Source organism: Podarcis muralis, chromosome 15, assembly GCF_964188315.1.
Source record: "Podarcis muralis chromosome 15, rPodMur119.hap1.1, whole genome shotgun sequence".
Taxonomy (NCBI): Eukaryota; Metazoa; Chordata; class Lepidosauria; order Squamata; family Lacertidae; genus Podarcis; species Podarcis muralis.
Genome location: NC_135669.1, coordinates 29714703 through 29736729, shown reverse-complemented (window position 1 = coordinate 29736729; position 22027 = coordinate 29714703). Strand labels below are relative to the sequence as shown.

General features: G+C 50.4%; 1 protein-coding gene across 3 annotated transcripts; it reads left to right on the top strand.

Moving 5' to 3' along the window:
* Nucleotides 1–439: 439 nt before the first annotated feature.
* On the top strand, nucleotides 440–21926 carry LOC114585105 (maestro heat-like repeat-containing protein family member 2B). Of its 3 annotated transcripts, XM_028707390.2 has the most exons (23): nucleotides 441–1102; nucleotides 1337–1507; nucleotides 2104–2133; nucleotides 3378–3509; nucleotides 3936–4015; nucleotides 4537–4645; nucleotides 4829–4975; nucleotides 6002–6106; nucleotides 6607–6730; nucleotides 7345–7460; nucleotides 9111–9263; nucleotides 10178–10332; nucleotides 11260–11377; nucleotides 12754–12941; nucleotides 13550–13687; nucleotides 15390–15504; nucleotides 16369–16515; nucleotides 17037–17219; nucleotides 17494–17649; nucleotides 18210–18350; nucleotides 19515–19617; nucleotides 19817–19882; nucleotides 20917–21926. In XM_028707390.2, the coding sequence occupies exons 2-23, from the start codon at nucleotides 1397–1399 to the stop codon at nucleotides 21117–21119; spliced, it is 2820 nt and encodes a 939-aa protein (XP_028563223.2). In that variant the 5' UTR covers nucleotides 441–1102; nucleotides 1337–1396; the 3' UTR covers nucleotides 21120–21926. The 3 variants fall into 3 exon arrangements, with proteins under 3 accessions (XP_077775992.1, XP_028563223.2, XP_077775991.1); XM_077919865.1 differs by having other exon boundaries at nucleotides 441–1507; XM_077919866.1 differs by lacking the exon at nucleotides 13550–13687 and having other exon boundaries at nucleotides 440–1507.
* Nucleotides 21927–22027: the final 101 nt, after the last annotated feature.

Genomic DNA, 22027 nt, shown 5'->3' with positions numbered 1-22027 from the left:
ACTTGGGAGGGGGGTCGTATGCCCTGCATTAACCTGCTTCCCTCCGCCACCCCCACCAAATGTACCCATGCAAGATACCATCACCAAATTTGGCACAACGGTTCCAGAGATCAAGCTGTGATTCCTGCCTTGCAGGGGATTGGACTTGACGATCCTCGGGGTGTCAGGAGCTCAGCCTACACTCGAGTAGGACCCTAGCAGAGACACATTCCCGACTGGCATGTTCCCTCCCTCCTGGCTGAATGTTCGGGAGCTTCAAAAGCTTTCTTCAGCCCAAACGTCACAGCGACCGATGCCAACCGACACCGGCACACTTAGGGATCCGCAGACTTTGCGCAGTTTGCTTGACAGACCTCAGCAACTCAGCATTTTGGCTAATCTACTTTATTTACATATAAACACACACAGAGCACTTCAACATGGCTCCTCTCTCTCTAGCATCAGACAGCAAAGAGAAAAAGAACAAAGGACAATAGTCCCACTTCACGGAACACAGTAACACAAACACCCTGTCTCCGTCACTTCCCACTCTGTGGAGTCAAAACATATACCATCATGTGAAAGACAAAAATCCCATGACTGCAATCATGGAGCAGGAATTCTAACAGGGGGATCCCTTCCAACTCTACAGTTCTATGGTTCCGGGAACTTGGCGGATAGTCGACTCTCCTTCACTGGAGGCTGGATGTCTGTGGGTCATGGATTCTTCCTGAAATGCAGGAATCGAAACTAAATAAAACCCCACAGGTGTGCATCTGAGCTCTGTTGAAAAGCCTCCAATGAAGGATAGCCCACCACCTTAGAGGGAGTCCGTTCCATAGTTGAACAGCTCTTACCCTCAGAAAGTACTTGCCGATGTTTAGTCAGAATCTCCCTCCAGGAAGAAGATGGAAAAGCGGGCGGACTGGATCCTGTGGGAGGGAGTCCGGATTTTTCTGGAAGGTGGTTACAGCCTAGGGTCATTCCTTCTCTCCCACAGGGGGTTTGCTGGTGTGTGGTCTATTGCGCTGAGGGACAGCTGACAGCTGTGCTCCAGACCCTGAGTCGCTTTGAGGAGGTGATCTCCGAGGGGGAGGATTCAGCTTACCATCACTTTGGCCAGGTTCAGACTTCCCTGCTTTCCCCCTTTTCTTTCTTCCCTCTCTCCCCCAGCGGCTGTGGAGTTGGGGAGGCATGAGAGCAGAATTTACCATTTCCAGGGCCATAGCTCAGTTGCAGAGCGAGTGACTGAAACTCTCATCAGAAGAGTCTTCTGCTCCCGCTTATGGAGGCAAATGGGAGCCCTGGGAGATGAGACTGCTTTGCCACGAGTGCGAATCTTCCTCCTCAACCATAGAGCTTGCCGGAGCCAGGGAGAAGCAGCGTGAAGAGCGCCCTCCTTCTGCTTTATGGCAGCATGGCGGTCCGTGCCCCCCGGGAACAGCTTCTGCCTCTGCTGGCGAGCGAAATTGTGCCACGGATCCTGCGCCATTACACATCTAGCGGCCCAGAGTTGACTTACTTTGCGGTGAGTCTTCTCTACCACAAATGGAGGGGAGCAGGGATAAGGATCGGGGCCAGAGTATGGGCAGGAGGGGTAGAGGGGCACCTGGGAGGGAGCTAACTAGAAATAGGGCAGAGGGCACTGCAAAGGGGGTGCCCGTGGGGAGCCTTGCTTAGCTTGTGGCTCACATGTGGGTCAGTGGGTTGTAATCCCACCCAGCTACTCAACAGGGTGACACTGGGCAAAGTACCTTTTCTCTGTGCTTAATCTATCTCGCAGGGTTGTTGTGGAAGCAAAAGTGGGTGGCTACCACTTTCGAGGCTGCAGTCATGGAGGTAGTCTAGATGCAACACATCGGCCTTCCCCAACCTGGTGCCCACTGGGTGCAGTAGGGGCCTGGTGGGAATTGTGTTCCCAAACACCTGAAGGGTGCAGCATTGGAGAAGGTGGCAGTGGGTGCTAATAAATGAAAAAGGAGGAGGTGGGAAGCAGGTGCTCACTGGATTTCTCAACTTCCCATCATTGGCCGGGAATTGTCAGTGGAGGGACAGAGGGACATAGCCCAAGAGGAAGGAGACAGAATGGGGGCCATTCTGACAGCTGTCCTTTCTGTCTTGCAGGAACTGGGCTGCCCCACTGGGCGAAAAAAGGTACCTACTTGATACGCACAGGTTGTGGGGCTGGCTGGGAGTTTTTTAACTAGCTTTCCTTTTTCAGGGAAAGGACCATCGTATCTCAGAGTCAGAGCACCTGCCCTGCATGCAGAAGGTCCCAGGTTCAGTCCCTGTCAGCATCTCCAGGCAGGTCTGAGATTCTCCCCTGCCTGAAACCCTGGAGAGCTGCTGCCAGACCTTGATGGTTGTCAGGAGTAGGTCAGCAATAACTCACATGGTGTCCTTATTCAAAGCAACAAGACAGCTCAGGCCTACTGAGCACATCAACTTTTCCTGGTAGAGCTTGCCCAAGGAGGCAGTTGTGAGGACTGAAGGTCCACGCCTTCCCACAGCTGCCTAAGTTCTTTCCAAGCAATCGGAGGCTTTGTTGTCTTGCCTGTATTTCCTCCGCCCTCTTCATACCTCTTCTGGTTCTGGGAGACCATCGGAGAGGGGAGCTGGTCACAGCAGGAGGGGGAGAGTCCCTGGCTTCTTCAGCAGCCTGCCTCATCTCTGCCTCTTGGTCCCCACCTCCTCTTCTGCCTCTGAGTCTGGACTGCTCTCTGCCACAGCCTCTTCCTGCTCACTAAACCCTGTTACCTCCTCCGCTCCTGACACCTCCTCCTCCTCCTAGTCTGCTCCCTCTGACCACTCATTGCTGTCTCACCACCAATCCCCTGGCTCTGAGCCTTCTTCCCCTGGGGGTTCCCCAGCCGGCGCCTCCCACCACTCCTCCTCCACATCCAACCAGTCCACCACAATTGTTCTGACTGGGTAGTATGAGTCAGCTTCCCATATACTACAGCTCAGTCATAAAGAATCTGCAGGAGGTCCCAGGTTCAATCCCCAACGGTGTCTCCTGGCAGGGCTGTCACCTGTCTAAAACCCCGGATAGTCGCTGCCAATCAGGGTTCAGCAATACTGAGCCAGATGGGCTCCAATATCCCACATTCCTTTTCTGAGATGGGAGCGGTGGGTTTAGAAGCCAGGAGAGAAAGCATAAATCCAGTATATGTTCCTTTTGATCGCTGTTCCGGGAGTACATGATGACAAGGGTGTGATGGATGGAATGAAACACTCCACGGGACAAAGGAGTCTTTATTAGCAAGGCTATGAGACTCTGCCCTCCATTCAGAGCTTCCCCATAACCTCATCAAGGAAAGGTATGTATGTATATATGTATGTATGTCTTTATCCTTGTGGAGCCAGCCTCCTTCCTCCTCTTTCCTGTCCCTCCCCAGGGAGCCACGGATGCTGAGCTGGCCCTGAGCTTCTCCCAGTGTGTGTCTGAGATCAGCCTTTCGATCCTGAGCAAAGGCGATGCCCCGACCTTCTGCCTGCCCCAAAAACGCCTCCTGCTTGACCTCCTCGTAGTGAGTTGCTTTTGTCTGTGCTTAGGCAAAGCCATTGGGAAGGGTTAATAAAGTGTGGTTTTTTAATTCTGGTTGGGTGGGGGTGGTCAGTAGCTCATGCCCTGAAGTGCTGCTGGTGAGGAGAATCATAGAACTGTGGACTTGGAAGGGACCCTCAGGGTCATCCAGTCCAACCCCAGCAATGCAGGAATCTCAGCTAAAGCACCCCTGACAGATGGCCATGAATGACGTCAAATTTTCACTTGCCCTGGTCACCCACCAGGTCTGTCCTGGAAGGTGAGTGACGGCCTAAGGTGTGTTGCCCAAAGGATAGCAACCCTTTGGGGAGGATCCTTTGGAAGTATTCAAGCCAAGGTCTTGACTTTCTTCCTGACCAAGGGTCCATTGCCCATGCCATGCACGTCCCTTGCACGGCATTTGTTCCAGGACATTATCAAAGCAGAGCCCCTCGACGCCCTTGTATCCCCCGTCCGCCAGCAAGTGATGGTTGCCCTCCGGCACTTGAGGTGAGTACCCCATTTCCAGCACCCCTTCTTTTTATGGGGTGTCCATCCATCTGAGCCACTTTCAAGCTCTGATTTCAAAGCCCAAGTTTAGTTCTGGAACCCCAAGTGCCTCTGAACATACACAGAGTGCCATATTACTGCAGAGAGCCCTTGTTCATCTTAAAAGAATATTTTGTTATTCCAGGACAGGGTGTGACCCAGCCTTTTTCCACTGTTTAGTTTCTCTGCCGTTAATGGCCTGCCGGCCTCTGGGATGGGTTGCTCACAAATGCAGTCCCCCACTGGCTGCTGCAGGCATCAGCTGGCAAACTTTTTGCGTAGGAATCTACCCTTGGGTCACCCAGATATGGAGCCCTCAGCCACTTTGGCTCCAGAACTCGTAGAATTCTCGAGTTGGGAGGAAACCCCAAGGGTCATCTAGTCCAACCCACTGCAATACAGACTCAGGGATGGTCAAGAAAGGGAAGTAGCAAATACCTATTTGATGGTGAACCCTGACAACCTTCCTCTTCTCCCTTCAGCCACGTGCCAGAGCAGCTGAGCCAGGAGGAGAACCAGGCGCTGGCAGAGGCGGCCCTGAGCAGCGTCTTCGCTCTTCCTCCTTTGGGGCTGGCAGAGGATGCAGGCCAGGTGTGCATGTGTGTTGGGACGGGGCTGGCTGCTTGGGAGCTGATTGCCTGCTGAAAGAGGAGCACTCCAGGGGCTGCAAAATGGTCCTCATAAATCTCTTTGAGGATTTAGTACCCTCAAGTGGTACACCGATTTTGTTAAATAAAAAACCACAGCAGCATTCTGCTCCTTCTGCACCACTAGGCACCGCTGCCTTCCAGCGTTAAAGCGCTGCATACGGGTGCCCTGACATCCCTGTCGGAACTGGTGGAGACTCTGCTGGAGGAAGAGGTGGTGAGGGTGGAGCAAAGGGAGAGTGCCAATTTGCAGTGGTTCCAACAGGCCTTCCAGGTGAGCAGGGCGGGAGGTAGCCTCTGTGTCAAGTTTCTAACCCTCATTGCTAAATCTGTCTTCTCCCGGCTGCTCTCCTTTTCCTCTCCTCCCACATTTTGCTCCCAGGCCAGAGGGAGGGCAAAGTAGATGTCACAGGAGCGTACAGGTCGGTAATAACACAGTTAGTTCAAAGTTGGAGATAATTCTTTATTAGCAAAAACGTGATCTCCACAGACTTGGTGGAGTGTCAGGCCTAATGAGCAGAGCAGTTCATTCCCAGCAGTCTTACTCGACGAAAATCAGTCGCCAGGACTGAAAATCCCCACCTCTTCCCTACCATCTAAGTCCCCTCCTCTTCAAGATTTTCCCCAAGCAATCTGAGACTGCGCCTGCATGAAGCTAACTTCTCCTCTGCCCTCTTCATGCCTCTTATGGTTCTGGGAGACAAGAGGGAAGGGGAGCTGGTCACAGCAGGAGGGAGCAACACCTGTGACTCCTCTCTGCCTCTTGGCCTCCCTCCTCTCCTGCTTCAGCTTCTGCCTCTGAGTCTGGATTTCTCTCTGCCACAGACTCTCCCTGCTCACTAAACCCTGTTACCTCTTCAGCTTCTGACACCTTCACTTCCCAGTCTTCTCCCTCTGACCCCTCATCATTGTCCCACCACCACTCCCCTGACTCTGAGCCTTCTTCCCTTGGGGGTTCCCCAGCTGCTTTCTCCCACTACTCCTCTGTTTCCAACCAGTCCATGACAGTGGGGCTCTTGAGAAGCCAGAGCTGGCCAACACCAAGCAGGCCCCATCTGGAATGATGAACTACTACACCCTGCAAGGGCCAAGAGGACTGCCCCCTCCAATCTTGAATCCAGCTCTGCTAGCAGGACATTCTCTAGACATGCACCACCCTCCAACTCGCTCTGTGGGGTTTCTGGGAGGGAGAGCCTTGCCCGCAGTTAACCAGCATTACTTTTGTGTTGCCAGGGCAAAGACGGGCTGGTTCAGGCCAGGGGCTGATTGTTCCTCCCCCTCTCCTCCATTTTCTCCACAGCTCCTGGGGTACTGGATGGTGTCGGAGCGGGAATGGGAGCGTGCCCGGGCTTTGCAGCTTGGGGTGCACTTGCTTCGGGCTCATTGCCAGAAGACCAGCGCTTCCGTGAGTAAGGCCATACTCAGATGGATCAATGGTCTCACTTGATATAAGGCAGCTTTTGATGCTCCTACTTGACAGTCCTTGATTCCAAACCATGAGGACTAGAATCTTATTTTGGGGAAGGGCCATAGCTCAGTGGTGGAAGATTTGCCTTGCATGCACAAGGTCCCAGGTTCAATCCCTGGCGTCTCCAGGTAAGGCAGGGAACATCCCCAGCCTGAAACTCTGGACAGACACTGCTGCCAGTCAGTGGAGACAGTATTGAGCAAGATCAGTCAATGGTTCGACTCAGCATAAGGCAGCTTCCTGTGTTCCTAAAAAAATTACCAATGCAAAGGTTGCTGCTTCTTACAAGCCTGACCTGGGTTCCTAGTTCATTCAGAATATTGAGGACCAGAATCTTGCTTTATTCCTAGGGGCAGAGTCTTAGCTGCCAGTCAGTGTGGACAATTCAGACAAATGGCCTGAATTGGTATATGGCAGCTTCCTTTCTTTTTGCACAGCCACGGATCCCCCCGGAGCAATTCAGCCGCCTGGCTGGGGCGCTGGGGCCTTTCACCTGTGACGTGCTGGGCAGCATCCGGCAGGGTGCTGTCGACTGCATCAGGGTCTTGCTAAGCACCCAAGGTGAGCTTGTCTAGCCCCTTTCACAATGTAGGTCTTCCTTACTTGGGAGGAACTCCCATCTCCATCCTCATCTGGAGAGATGCTGCCAGTTGGCGCAGGCAATATTGGGCTGCTAATTCACTTTATTTATTTAATCGATCAATTAATTAAGATACCACCTTTATCTTCCAAAGATCTCAAGGTGGCGTACATGGTTCTCCTCCTCCCCATTTCACCCTCACAACAACTCTGTGAGGTAGGCTAGGCTAAGAGGTGCAAGGTCACACCCAAGTGAGCTTCACGACTGAGCGAGGATGCTGTTATGCCCAGATCCCATTTGCGGGCTTCCCATTAGGGAATCTAGTTGATCACTGTGAGAACAGGATGCCGGAAGGTGCGGGAGACATAGAATTATAGTGTTGGAAGGTGATCTCCAAAGATCATCAACTTCCTGCAAGGAATCACAGCTCAAGAATCCCCTGACAGAGGACCACCCAACCTCTGCTTCAAAACCTCCAAGGAAGGAGAGTCCGTCAGCTTCCCAGGGCGTCCATCCCATGGTCAAGCGGCTCTTGTCATCAGAGAGTTCTTTCTGATGTTGAGTCAAAATCTCCCTTCTTGGGTATCTCCTGCAGGCACCCAAAGGCCAAGGGGCCGCTTGGTGGCCTGGCAGCTCCACTGCATCCAACGCAAGCTCCGGAGCGAGAGCAGCCCCCGGGAGGTGCGCACGGCCTCTCTCCAGCTGGCGAAGGTATTGTAGGGAGTGGACCTCAGGAGGCAGGTGTTTGGGAGAAGGTTTCGACCTGGAGAATAGCACCCCTAGGCAGGATTCATCCTCCTGGGGCGGTGGATCATGTGGCAAGGGACACGTGCCTTGGCCCTGGGTGATGCCTGTGACAGCTAAGGGTTGCCACCTTTTAGGCAAGGCAGAAGTTCAACAGGTGCAGCAAAGAGGTTCAGTAATGAGAAAAGCACCCGCCTTTCCCATGTCTACCCGTTGTGGTGTCCTTAAAGCAATGGGGAAAGCCAGATAGGTGGCAATCCTTTTGAAGAGCTGGATCAACCCACAAACATCCTTGTGTTATAAGCACTGGGAGCTGGGACTGGGATCAGGAGTCCCAAATCCAAGCCCTAACCCTTAACCACAAGGCCTAGGGGAGGTCTCTTTACCTTCCTGCAAGCTCCGAGTATCAGGCAAAATGTGCATACCAAAAAGGGAAATATCTGCACTAACAAGCTGGCAGGTTTTTCTTTATTGCATGTACAGTGGTACCTCGGGTTACATACGCTTCAGGTTACAGACGCTTCGGTTTACAGACTCCACTAACACAGAAATATTACCTTGGGTTAAGAACTTTGCTTCAGGATGAGAACAGAACTTGTGCTCCGGTGGCGGGGTGGCAGCAGGAGGCCCCATTAGCTAAAGTGGTGCTTCAGGTTAAGAACAGTTTCAGGTTAAGTACGGACCTCTGGAACGAATTAAGTACTTAACCTGAGGTACCACTGTATATCCCACCTTTTTCTCCAAGGAGCTCAAAGTGGCATCCATGTTTCGCCCCCTCCTCATTTAATCCCCACAATAACCCTGTGAGGAAGGTTAGGCTGAGAGGCAGGGACTGCCCCCCCCATGTGAACTTTGTGGCCAAATGGGGGATTTGAACCCTAGTCTTCCAGGTCCTAGTGTGACACTCTAACCACTACAGCACACTGGATATCCCTGAGGATGGAAAAGGAAAATCGCAAATTGCTGCAAACTTGGAGAAGTCCATTTAAGATTAGGGGGGGGAAATGAGGAACAGAGAGAAGGGCAATGGGCAGATTGATCCATCTCTCCCCATGCTCTGGCCTCATCTTCTGCAGTGGCGTAGCGTGGGTTGTCAGCACCCGGGGCAAGGCAAGTAATTTGCGCCCCTAACCCGTGGATTTGCGCCCTCTAACCCGTGGATTTGCGCCCCCTAACCTGTGGATTTGCCCTAACCCCAGATGTTGCGCCCGGTGCTGCCGGGCCCCCCCTGCACCCCCCACGCTACGCCACTGATCTTCTGCCAGGCAACCATCCCAGTGAAACCCAGAGAAGGGCAGGTAGGCAGGCAAGACTCTGGCAGGGGGCTTTTGGGAGTTGGGGGGTGGAGAGATCCTTTTTTAAACCTTACTCTCACCTCCATGTAGGATCCCAAGAGATCCACTTGCAGGCACCCTGCTTGGTAAATATAGTAACAAAACTATTTCAACCCTGTCATACACCTATCCCTGCCTCCCACCCCCCAAAATACCCCAGAACCTCCATGACCCTAAGTTAGGTCACAGCACCTGCCCAAGGAAGGAGAGGGTGTGGAGATGGCAACCAAAGGTGGGGCACATCTAATCACTTTCTCCCCACTACCTTCCTGCCCTGGCTCAGGTTGTCAGCCGCGCTCTGCCCCCGCAAGAGATCCTGGCCTTCCTGCGCACCTTGCTGGAGCAGCTGAGAGCTGTGAGCCCCACCTGCGACCAGGCCGTCCTCCTGTGGTTTGAGGTGGTTGTGAAGGAGCAGAGGGCAGCCTTGAAGGACAAGGTAAGGGCCGGGTGAGGGAGGGACTTGACCAGCGGTTCCCAAAGTGGGAGGTAGCGCCCCCCGTGGGGGGCAGTGGGATTACCTAGGGAGGTGCTAAGAGGCAATTGGGTGGCTGGAGGTGTAAACAGCTATCAGGCTATCGCTGGGTCGTTCATCAGTTTTGTTGAATTAATTCAACAAAACAGTTTGAAATGGATTTTGAATAAATGTGCAATTAATACCGTTTTGGATTTCTTTGTGGTTGCTCCAGCTCAAACTGCATGGCTCTCAGCAGCCATTTTTGAGCTCCTATGCCGATAATTTAGGAACTTCCACCGCTTTGGAAGTAAACAAAGTTTTACTGCCTGTGCAACCTGTCTGACTGATGTATGGGAAAGCACATGAACCTGACCTTTGGAGAGTTTGTAAATAAATCATTTTTAACTTACTAAACGTGTGATATTTTCCTATGCTGGGGGAAAAGGGGACTATTTTGGAACTCACTTGGAAATACGGATTTTTAAAGATCTAACAGCCTATATTTCTATGCTTTGCTTTGCTGCATGTTTCGTGATTTTAGATCAGGCACAGGCAAAGTCTGGCCCTCCAGATGTTTAGGACTACAATTCCCATCATCCTTAGCTAACAGGACCAGTGGTCAGGGATGATGGGAATTGTAGACCCAAACATCTGGAGGGCCGGACTTTGCCTTTGCCTGTTTTAGTTCTCCTCTGGGGTTCTCTCACCAAAGAGTCCTTGCCGCAAACCTGGATTTGGCATCCAGGGAATTCTCCTTTCCCTATATCTATTCCTGCCCCCACCTGAACCAACATTTATTATGATGCTGGACATAAGAAGGATTCTCTTATGCTCTTATAAATGGCACCCCAAATATATGAGGGTTACAGAGCTTCCCCCAACCTTGTCCTTTCTAGATCCCCGACCTGGTGGCTGTCATTTGCTCCTATGTGCAGCAATCAGAGGATGCAACTCAGCGCCATTCCCTGGCCCAGGCCGTCTGTGTGCTGACGGAGCGCCACTGCAGGGCGGTCTGTGCCACCCTCCTTCAGCAGACCCTCCTCCCAGACAGGTGAGTGCAAGACTCCCAGGGCTCAGAAGCAGGCATCGGGAGTTTGCTGTGCTCTTTGAACTGGAACCCAAAACCCCCATGCCACCCCCACCCAAGAAAAGCCCTCCTCCTAAAACAACAGGGGGCGATGGACTTCTGGTTAGAAGATGGCACCTGAAGCAAGTCTCCTGTGAGCCTCAGCAGAGTGAGTAAAGGTAAAGGTAAAGGGACCCCTGGCCATTAGGTCCAGTCGTGACCGACTCTGGGGTTGCGGCGCTCATCTCGCCGGCGTACAGCTTCCGGGTCATGTGGCCAGCATGACTAAGCCGCTTCTGGCGAACCAGAGCAGCGCACGGAAACGCCGTTTACCTTCCCGCCAGAGCAGTACCTATTTATCTACTTGCACTTTGAGGTGCTTTCGAACTGCTAGGTTGGCAGGAGCAGGGACCGAACAACGGGCGCTCACCCCGTCACGGGGATTTGAACCGCCGACCTTCTGATCGGCAAGTCCTAGGCTCTGTGGTTTGACCCACAGCGCCACAGCTTTTAAGAATAATAAGGGGAAAAGACACACTCCCAGAAAACAAGCTCATATCTCAGCTAGATAAGGATTCCGGGAGTCACTGGACGGCACTTTAAAAATCCTCCCTTCCTTTGAGGCTCTTCTAAAGCCCCTTTGAAATCCCACTGAAGCCATCCAAAACTCCTTGAGGTTACCTAAAACTATCTGAGGCTAATGACAACGCTCCGAGTTTCTTTCAAAGAAAGCCCTCAAATATACGGATGGGACAAAGTACCCCAAATCTAGTCCGGGGATGTTACTCGCAACAGGGGGCGCCTCTACACAGTATTTTGTGGGCACCTGTACTGGAGATCCAACCCTTGGCGCCGTTCCTGCAGAGCGGCGCTCTTTCTCTGAGTCTGCTGACCACCTGTACCATTCCCCAGGGCAAGGATGGAGCTCTTGGTGGCTGTAGCAACGTACAAGGATAACAGCGAACCTGTCCTGAGGCATCTGCTCAACGTGGTGAGGGGGGAAGGAAGGGGCACCCCCAGCTACGTCATGGTGAGGGCTCTGCTAGGCATAATTGTTGAATGTGCATTGAAATGGAAATTCTTTTTAAAAAAATTTTTTAAAGTTTTTATTGTTAAAATAATTCAGCATTAAAGGTAAAGGTAAAGGTACCCCTGCCCGTACGAGCCAGTCTTGACAGACTCTGGGGTTGTGTGCCCATCTCACTTAAGAGGCCGGGGGCCAGCGCTGTCCGGAGACACTTTCCGGGTCACGTGGCCAGCGTGACAAAGCTGCTCTGGCGAGCCGGCACCAGCGCAGCACACGGAAACGCCGTTTACCTTCCCGCCAGTAAGCAGTCCTTATTTATCTACTTGCACCCGGGGGTGCTTTTGAACTGCTAGGTTGGCAGGCGCTGGGACCGAGCAACGGGAGCGCACCCCGCCGCGGGGATTCGAACCACCGACCTTTCGATCGGCAAGCCCTAGCCGGGTGGCGCTGTGGGTAAAAGCCTCAGCGCCACCCGCGTCCAATTCAACATTAATACACACATATTGCGAACATACAAACATACATTTCATACAATCCTTAAAAATGTTCAAACATACCTACACTCAATCCCACAGATAATTCCTTTCCCCATCACCATCCACCACCCCTCACCCCACCTTTGTGTTAGACTTCCAATCTACTCAATTGCAATTTCTTTCCACTTCTATTGCTTTCTTTCACACACCTTTAACCTAATTTCATGCTTCTTTTTCTATTACACATTGTTATCCATCTTATTTAGTATTCCAGTATTTAAAATGGAACTTGTTTATTCTAATAGGAGTTCTGATTTTTCAATATGGTTTTGCAAATATCCTTTAAAAAGGAAATTCTAATGGGCCTGTATTGAATACAGGCAGCTCTCTGCCGGCTCGGGGGTTGGGCTCCGGGTCATGGCATGAAATTGCGTCAATCATCAATCCACCCATTGACGTTGGAGAGAGATTGAGTTGAGAAATGAGACCAAGGGTACATCTTGATATAGGAATGTACTAGATAAAATGTAAAGAAATATACAATAATAAGAGTACATTCATTTGTGGAAAAGGAATATATAACGGGATAGACAGGAAGTCCAAAGTGTTGGTACATATATGATTTTGGAATAGTTTTTTGTCCTTGTTTCTTTTCTTTAGGTATATAAACTTTGTATATAAACTTTGTATACATGTTGAAAATTATATTATAATAAGCCTTGTGATGTAATATGATAATGTTTACCGATGTAACATAAGAACGTTAATAAATAAATAGAACTCAAAAAAGAAGGACAAAAGAAAGAAAGGAATTGTGTGAAATCAGAAATAAAAAAATAAAGTTTTATTTAAAAAGTTTTTGCATTACATAAATAAATAAATAAATAAATAACCCTGTTCCAGGCTCTTGTGTCCCTCCGGGAGGGAGTCCTGGCTCTGGAGGACTGCACCAGCCAGCTCCCGCTGCTCTCAAAGCTGTGCCACGCTCTCTTGTGCCAACTCAGCAGCACGGACCTGAAATCAGAGACGCCCGACCCTTCTTCTCTGAAAAGGATGGCATGCAGCAGAATGGTGCCGCTGGAGCCCCGCAGGTAATGCCCATCTTCCGTCAGTCCCAGGTGGCGTCTCTTTCCGCTGCCCTTCCCCACAAGTGCACTCTTTGTGGTGCTTCCTGTGTATTTCCCCCAGAAGCTGCTGTAAGTTAAGAATGCTGCAGCGCGATTGCTGACAGGAACAGAGCCTTGCTGAAATGCAACACCTCTGCTCAAAGAGCTGCACTGGTTGCCAGTCTGCCGCTGGGCCAAGTTCAAGGTGTTCCTAGAAGCATAGAAAGCCCTTAACCACTTGGGAGCAGTTTACCTGCAACATCGCCTTACCCCACTTCTGCCCAATCAAACGCTTCAGTCTGCGGAACTGGCACTGCAACGGGTGCCACATAACCCCTCTTCTGTGTTTGTAAGAACTCCGTCTTTTAGTGTGGCAGCACTTACACTTTGGAACTCCCTGCCTCTTGATACCAGGCAGGTGCCTTCTTCAGTGTAATCTTTTCAAACTACAGTACTCTTGTTCAGACAAGCCTAACTAGACGTTCAGAAAGTCAATGCGAGTTTTATACTCTTTTTAGTCAAATAAGGGGGGGCAGGGGCTCTGCCTGGCTCCAAGCTGACTGGGGAAAGAAGTCTTTGGTTTTGTCTCCCAGGCAGGCTGTGCTGGTGCTGCAGGCTGTCCTCAGCAGAACTCTCCCGGAATCGGCTGGGGAGATGGATATCTCAGGAGACACCTGGAGCTTCCTGATGCAGCCGGGCAGTTACCTGAAGGGTGTCGCCCTCTTAGCCAGGTGATTCTTGTGCTCAGATCCTACCTGCGGGTTCCAATAGGCCTCTGGCTGACCACGGGGTCAGGGGTGCAACTTGAATAAAATATTTTTTTTATTTTAGAAATTTTTAAGCATACAATATTATTTGCATTCATCCATAACAAATCACATATCTTTATGTACTTCCCCCCCACTCCTCTCCCCGGGTTCCAATATTTAGCTCTTCTCTTTTCTGCGACTAAATACTTTTATCCAATCTATTAAGTCTCCTTTTTCAATACTCCTTTATCAAATACCCTGGGCATATAACATTCTTGCTGCTGTTGTCGAATACATAAATAGGGTCTTTTTCTCCTTCAGAATCTCTTCTCCTATTATACCTAATAGGTTTTTTAACAAACGTTATTTTAAATATATTTTTTAGCTCATTGTAAATCATTTCCCAGAAGGCTTTTACTGACTTCCAGGTCCACCACATTTGATAAAATGTACCCTTGTTCTCTTTACATTTCCAGCATAAATTAGTCATTTTTAATACATTTTTACAAGTCTTGTAGGAGTTAAGTACCATTGGTACATCATTTTCATATAGTTCTCTTTTAACGAACAGTAAATAGTAAATCCACTTTCCATAACTTTTCCCATGAATCAAACTGTATATTATGACCCACATCTTTTGCCCAATGTATCATTACGGATTTTACTTCTTCGTCTTTTGTCTCCCATTCCAGCAACATTTTGTATACTTTTGACAGAACCTTTGCATTATTTTCCAACAGATCTTTATGTAATCTTGATAATTCATTCCTAAATCCCACTCCTTTATCCATTTTAAAAATATCAGTTAGTTGGTGGTATTGGAACCAATCAGTAAGTACATGTCTTTCTTCAATTTCAACTGATTTCCCTACTCCACCAACAACTCTCTATATGTTATCCATTCTTTTTCCATATTTAATTTTTTTCACTGAGAATGCTTCTAGTAGTGATATCCACCATGGGGTCTTATTTTCTAATAGATTCCTATACTTTTCCCATATAGAATATAATGATTTTCTAACAATATGAATCATGAAACCCTTATGTACCTTCGTTTTTCCATACCACAAATATGCATGCCACCCAAATCTGTTATCATAACCTTCCAGATCTAAGATATCTGGGTTCTTTAAACTCATCCATTCTTTAAGCCAACAGATACAGGACGCTTCATAATATAATTGTAAGTCTGGTAGGGCAAATCTACCTCTTTTGTTTGCCTCTGTTAACAATTTATATTTAATCCTAGGTTTCTTTCCCTGCTAAACTTAAATATATCTTTTTGCCATTGTTTGAAGTGTCCTGTTCCGTTAACCATCAGTATCAACTTGATTACAATATGGGGGGGGGCAGGTAAGCCCCACCCTGCATAATCAATCACATGACATGCTATTTATGCTGCTGGGCTTCGTTGAAAATGGCTTCTCTATGCAAACCAGGAAGTGACCTCTCCAGACAACAGAACAACTCTTCTTTTCTTATCACTGTGGTTGTGATCTCCCGGGTGACACGGACACCGCAAAACAGTTGAATGTTCATGCATACTCTGTCCATTTCCTGCCTTCCCTATGGTGCTCCACGCAGCCCCGGGAGCTGGCAACCCACATTACACCACTGGGCCATTGTCCTGATCCAGCAGGCTCTTCTATGTTCTAATCATTCCTTTTCTCCCCCTGCCCCTCAGGTCCATGGCATGCTCACAGAGCCCCCTCATTGATGACCTCCTGCATCACCTCCTACCCCATCTAAGTTCCTCTAGAACAGCCTACAGAGACCTCAGCCTGGTCTTCTGCATGGAGGTATTGTATTTACTGCTATTGTATAAGCCTCTCCCTAAGGACTTTCCATATTTCTTTCTTATATACATTTTTATTAGTTTTTTAACATATCATTTTCAACAATAATTAAACATACTTTTACATCTTATACAGTTTTTTTTTACTTCCATCAATCACATCTGAAAATTTTTCAATCTATTCACTTAATATGCATTTCTTACTTTCACTATTACATTTAAATCTCATAACTAATACAGTGGTACCTTGGGTTAGACACGATTCAGGTTACATACGCTTCAGGTTACAGACTCTGCTAACCCAGAAATATTACCTTGGGTTAAGAACTTTGCTTCAGGATGAGAATGGAAATCATGCTCCGGCGGCGCAGCGGCAGCAGGAGACCCCATTAGCTAAAGTGGTGCTTCAGGTTAAGAACAGTTTCAGGTTAAGAACGGACCTCTGGAACAAATTAAGTACTTAACCCAAGGTAGCACTGTATCTCTATTCTTTCTCTACTTTGAAATATTTCATATATTTCTCCTTACAAAACTTCTTGTAGCCCTACTAGCGTAATTTGTTGATTACAGTTGCTCTTCAAATAGTTCGTATATTTCTTCCAATCTTCTGTGAATCTCTGGTCCCGCAGGTTTCAAATCCTTCCTGTCGTTTTATCTAATTCTGCATAGTCCATTAATTTCATCTGCCATTCTTCTTTCATCAGAATTTCTTCTTGCTTCCATTTCTGGGCTAACAATACTCTTGCCGCTGTTGTTGCATATAAAAACAATTTAACATCTTGTCTATTAGGACTTTCCACGTTTTCATGTTGGGGGTGCTGGGAAGTTTAGTGCAGGAGTTTACTGATGGTTCCTTTGCTTGGCTCAGATCCCAGGCCACTCTTTGCTTCACACGCCAGAGATGCTCAACCTCCTTCTACAAGAGATGCTGGCCAGGTCCCAGGATGGCAGCACCACCCTGCGAGCCCTGGCGCTCCGAGGCCTGGGGAACGTGGCAACAGAAGCCCCCCATGAGGTAGTTCAAGGGGTTCCAAACGGGACCTTGGCAGGTGATGAAGAGCTGTGTGTGTGTGTGTGTGTGTGTGTGAGAGAGAGAGAGAGAGAGAGAGAGAGAGAGAGAGAGAGAGAGATCCAAAACTTTAGCTGCGCAGCAGCTCAAATCAGCTTATCATAGCTCAGGAAGCAACTGATGTCTTGCAAGGAACTCTAGATTTTTTAGGGTGTGTGGGAAATGAACCCTGGTCTCTCTCAGGTCCTAGTCCAACACTCTAACCGCTACACCACACTGCTGTGGGTGTGACCGGTGTGACTGAAGGAAAGAGGAGGCAATGGAGAAGGGGAAAGGAAAAGAAGTGAGAAGTGCAGCTGGGTGGGGTGGGAGCTCTGCATATTGTCCTGAAGCCCCCTGGCAAACGGTTTGCTGCCAGCCACTAGATCAGGCCCCTCTATCCAATCCAAGCTGGTTTCCTGGGCGGGGGAGACTCTGTAGGCGTAGGCGAATCCCAGCCACTGAGGGCTGTGGGATTTTCTCCGTAGGCAAAGAAGCACCAGGAGTCTTTGCTGGCGACTCTGCTCCAGGCTGCAGCCAACGACTCCAGCCCCGAAGTGGCCTGTGAGAGCCTGTGTGCCCTGGGCAAGCTGTGGGGATGTATCGGGAGACGACACAGAGTTCGTGCTCTCCAGGCCATAGCCGGCCAGGCCCGTGGGCACCTCTGGCACGTGAGTTGGCCCTTTCTTCCTGATCAAAGTCAAAGCAAAGGCTCTCCTAGCCCAGAGTCCTGTTTCTGACCTTCTGGAAACCCAGGAAGGGGAGGGTCCATTTTCCTTGCCGAGTGCTTCCCAGCGACTGGTAATTCTGAGACTGTCCCTGGAAAAATGGGACACTTGGAGAGTATGGGTGCTTCCCTGTGTCCCGCTGGGTCCTAGCAAGTGGTGACCTTTCCCTCTTTCATCAGATCTTCTTATTCCCCACTCCTATCCCTTCCTGCTGTAGGTGGATGATTCCCTCCGCGAAGCAGCCTTTGAGCTCTTGGGCCAGCTGGCCAGGGCAACTCAGCCAGAGGAGGACAAGTCCTTTGCCAAAGAGGTGGGGAGGTCTTTGACTGCCCTCCTGCTGCACTTCAGGGAACCCAGCCCCACTGTTGCCAAGGTACGGCATCATACCCACACCCCTCTCCTTGAGCCTCCTGCTCCCAGACACTCTACCTGTGCACCATGAAACCAGTCAGCTGTCAAGAGACCAGGGGTCAACATAACAGCATCAGTAGATCCCTGCTGGGTCAGACCAATGCCCCATCTTGTCCAGCATCCTGTTCTCATAGTGGCTGACCAGATGCAAGCAATTCTCCCCTTCTGTCATTTCCAGAAACTGGTATTCAGAAGCGTCACTGCCTCTGAGAAATGACAGACGAGCTGCTATTGTTGTTTATGTTGTTTTAAATTACATTTACGACCCTGTTCCAACTAAACATTAGGGAGGACTTCCAGACGTTTAAGAGTCGTTCTGCAGTGGTTATTTAGCTGCGATTCCTGCATTGTGGGATGTTGGGGCTAGATGGCCTTTGGGGGTCCCTTCCAACTTTACAGTTCTATGAAATTGTAATTCTGCACCCAATCAGCTAGAATTACCAAGTCCTCCCCACCCCTCCTTCCCCAGTCTATGCCAGGTGGGGCTGGACAGAGTGTGACCCTCCCCGTCTCTTCCACCAGGCCTGTTCCATTGCCTTCACATCATGTGCCCCCTTCGTGGGCCTGCAAGATCTCACAGGGGACATGGAGGCTGGGCAGCTGCTGGTGGATGTCTCTGGTGCACGTCACATCCACCTGATGGGCAAAGTGTGCCGACAGCTGGTGAGTGAGCCTATAAGCTGGGACTGGGCGCCACCTCTTGCCACCATTGCCAGGAAACCTTCTCTCAGCTGCCTCCTAGCAACCAGGAATGCCTTTCTCTCTGGGGCCTTCCTCTCGTGCTGGTCTTCCTCTCCTGCTCTTCTCTCTGTTCACCCTAAACCATGAGAACCAGAAACTTAGAGCGCCTTTGGGATGCTGTCCCCAGGGAGACCCAACTGGGCAGCCTTGACCCTAATATTTAGGTGCCAGGTGAAAACATTTTTTCATTTATTTAATCTTGTTGCCTTCCTACAAGCGTTAGAGCAGGCACCCCAAACTCAGCCCTCCAGATGTTTTGGGACTACAATTCCCATCATCCCTGACCACTGGTCCTGTTAGGTAGGGATAATGGGAGTTGTAGTCCCAAAACATTTGGAGGGCCAAGTTTGGAGGTGCCTGTGTTAGAGCAAAGGCAGAGTCAAACTAGAACCCTTTCCAAAGCAGAGAGAGAGAGAGAGAGAGAGAGAGAGAGAGAGAGAGAGAGAGAGAGAAGGAGGGATAGGGAGGTCAAACTCTTTTAACTGGAAGGAAAGTGCCACCAGTCCCTGCTCTTTTCTACCTTAGGTGCCTCCAAACGTGCTGCTTCTTTTGCTCCAAGAGAATTAAGGGCGCATCTAGGCCATCTCTGTTTTGGGGTAGGATTCAGTCACATCCCGACAAATACATGTTTCCCCCATTGCAGCCAATTTGCAGCCCTGTCACAGTTTTACAACAGTTCAGACTTTTTTGTGTGATAAGGAGAGTTATGGGGAAATGCACCTGCAGACGTCTAACCTTCCAAGAAACAAATGGGGGCAGATATTCCTGATTGCTGCATTGCAAGGGTTTGTTAGCTGCGATTCCTTCACTGCAGGGGGTTGGACCCTTAACCCTTGGGGTCCCTGCCAATTCTACAATTCTATGATTCCATGACCTTGGAAAGTGGTGGACTCTCCTTCATTGGAGGTTTCCAAACAAGAGTTTGGATGGCCCATCTCCCAGGGATTCTTGAGCTTTGATTCCTGCATTGCAGGGGATTGGAATAGATGGCCCTTAGGATACCTTCCAACTCTACAGTTCTGTTATTCTTTGACAATGGACCTGCTGGGCAGTGACCTGATGTGGCCTCCCCCCGATTTCTCCTAGGCTAAGACGAATCCAGCGCTCTTGGGGGCCATCCTGGCTGATGTGCCCCAGTACCTGTGCTGTACCTGGGAAGGAGTTCAGATCGCAGCCTGCAAGCTGGCCGGTGTGTGTCTGCACGTGAGGAAGGAGGAGACCAATGGCCCCCTCTCTCTTTGGAGGAGAGGCTAGAGGCAGTGGGGGCGGGGCGGGTTATCCTTCCCCTACCCCTAGCACCAGGGATGGCAGGAGGAGGTCCATGAGAGGCCTGGAGTTGGCAACCCTGCCCCGGATTGAGACCCAGATGTCCCTTTTATTCCTGCAAGGAATCCTTGTGAAGACAGCGGACGCTCAGCGCCTCCGACAGCTGGATCTGGACCGGCTCCTGGTAGGTGAGTGTTGCCACCGGATGTATCCCATGGGTGGGAATGGCAAATTGAAGCCTATCTCTCGATGCAACATCCAGCCTTCAGCATACAGAGTGAAAAATGACTGGGAGAGTTTGGGGATGCTGAGGCTGTGATACGCGAGGAACCTAGCATCCTTTCGCAAAGTGCCTCAGGGGTGAGGTCTTGGCTCTAAGGGGACCCCTGTTTTCTGACAACAATTGCCAGCACCAAAGCTAGGAGAAGTGGAGTGTTGTTGTTTTTTGTGAGTGTTTTGTTTTGTTTTTTGCAAGCTGCAGAGTATGGAGGGAGAGAAAGCCAATGATGGATGCTAGCCACAATGGCGGCGTAGCCATGGAGATGTCTCTGGAGGGAACCAGCTTCTGGGAATCACAAGAGGGCTTGTGGGCTTCCCTTTGGGACATCTGGCTGGCTGCCCAGGCTCTTTGGCCTGACCCAGCAGCCAGGCTCTCCTGATATTCTCATGGAACCTCTATATCAAGAGAGACCCTATCTAGGTTCCTTGGTTCTTAGGGACATTTGGCCCCTGTGAGAAGAGGATGCTGGACTAGATGGGCCCTTCGCCTCACTCAGCAGAATCTTCTCGTGTTCCTATGGAACTCCCTCCCACTGGAGCCAGAGATGGCCACCAACTTGGACAGCTTGAAAAGGGGTTAGACAGATTCATGGAGGAAGAGAGGGCTATCAAGCTATGTTCTGCCTCCACGGTCAGCAGCAGCAACGCTTCCAAATGTTGGTTGCTGGGAACCACAGGAGGGGAGTGTGCTGCTCTTGTCTGAGGGTCCTGAGTGCGGGTTTCACACAGGCTGCTGGGAAGACAAGATTCTGGGTCACCATTGGAGGTCCTCCCTAACCATTTCAGGTCTTAAAGGGAACAGAGCGGGGCAGTGGCATTAGTGAAACTGGACTGTGAAGGAGTCTGTCGAGGGGTCAAAAGCAGGCCCTGAAGATCCCCTCCCCACCCCAGGAGGGAAACTGTGGCCCTACCCCACTGCCCTGCCTCTTCTGTCTCCCCACAGCCCTCCGCCCTCTCTGCCATGACCCCAACGCTGCTGTTGAGATTGCTGCCTCAGAAGCCCTGCATGCCACCCAGCAGAAATGCCAGCAGAGCCAGGCTGGCTCAGCCCGGAGCCGCAGAAGAAGGCCTCTGCTGCCTGGCTGGTTGTTTGGCCGGCAACGTAAAGGTCCCAGGCTTGAGAGCCGGGGGGCTGGGCCTACCTGAGGGGGAAGCCTTGGAAAGCAGAAATATATATCTATCTCCCCTTTTACGACTGGTGTCTCCTTCGGGCCGAGGGTAAAGTGGTAACCTCTTGCTGGCTTAATCCTCCTATCCAGAGACTTAGCACGGCAGAGAGAGTTAGGAGGGCCCCATGGCAAGCTCTGAAGTGGGAATCCCACAAGGAGGCCTCAGCTCAGGAAGAGAAAAGAACGTGCCAAAAGGAGGGCTACCCTCCCACCAGCACCTCCTATCCCTGTTGACTTCAGCTTCACTGGCCCCAATTTGCCACAAGCACAGAATTGGGGAGCTCAGGAAGGGGCACTCTCTGGGATTCCAAGGGCAAGCTGGGGAATGGGGAGAATGGCCCAGGAAAACCTGGATTGGGGCCAGGAATCAGAGGGCTGCCAGCTGTTCAGATCCACCTTTGTCTCCTACTTTCCCTGTGGGACCCCCTTTTGTTCAGCATTTTCTCTGGCACACCCTCCCCTTTGACCCGGCTGGCCCCAAACAGATGGATAAGCGTCGGCCTTGTCCACAGAATTCATAGAATCCTAGATACATAGAGTTGGAAGGGGTCTGGGGGGGTCATCTAGTCCAGCCCCCTACAATGTACGAATTGCAGCTTGTCTGGCACCTACTAGTGGCGTGTTGTCCTATTTTTATTATTCTCCTCTTCCATGTGGGACAACTTTCCTTCCCAGAGGTTGTGCCTGCTTCAAAACAGGCGAGGAAGCTCTGGCTGTGGGTCAGATGCAACAGATAGGGCTTCCCCTATCTGCAGCCCACCAACTTCTCCTCTGGCCCCCATTTTCTCTGCATGTAGCACAGAAGCCAGACGAGCTCCCCCTCCCTTCAAGAAGGGGTCGGGCGGCTCCATTTCTCTGCTGTGCCCCCTGCAAGTAAAGTCAGGG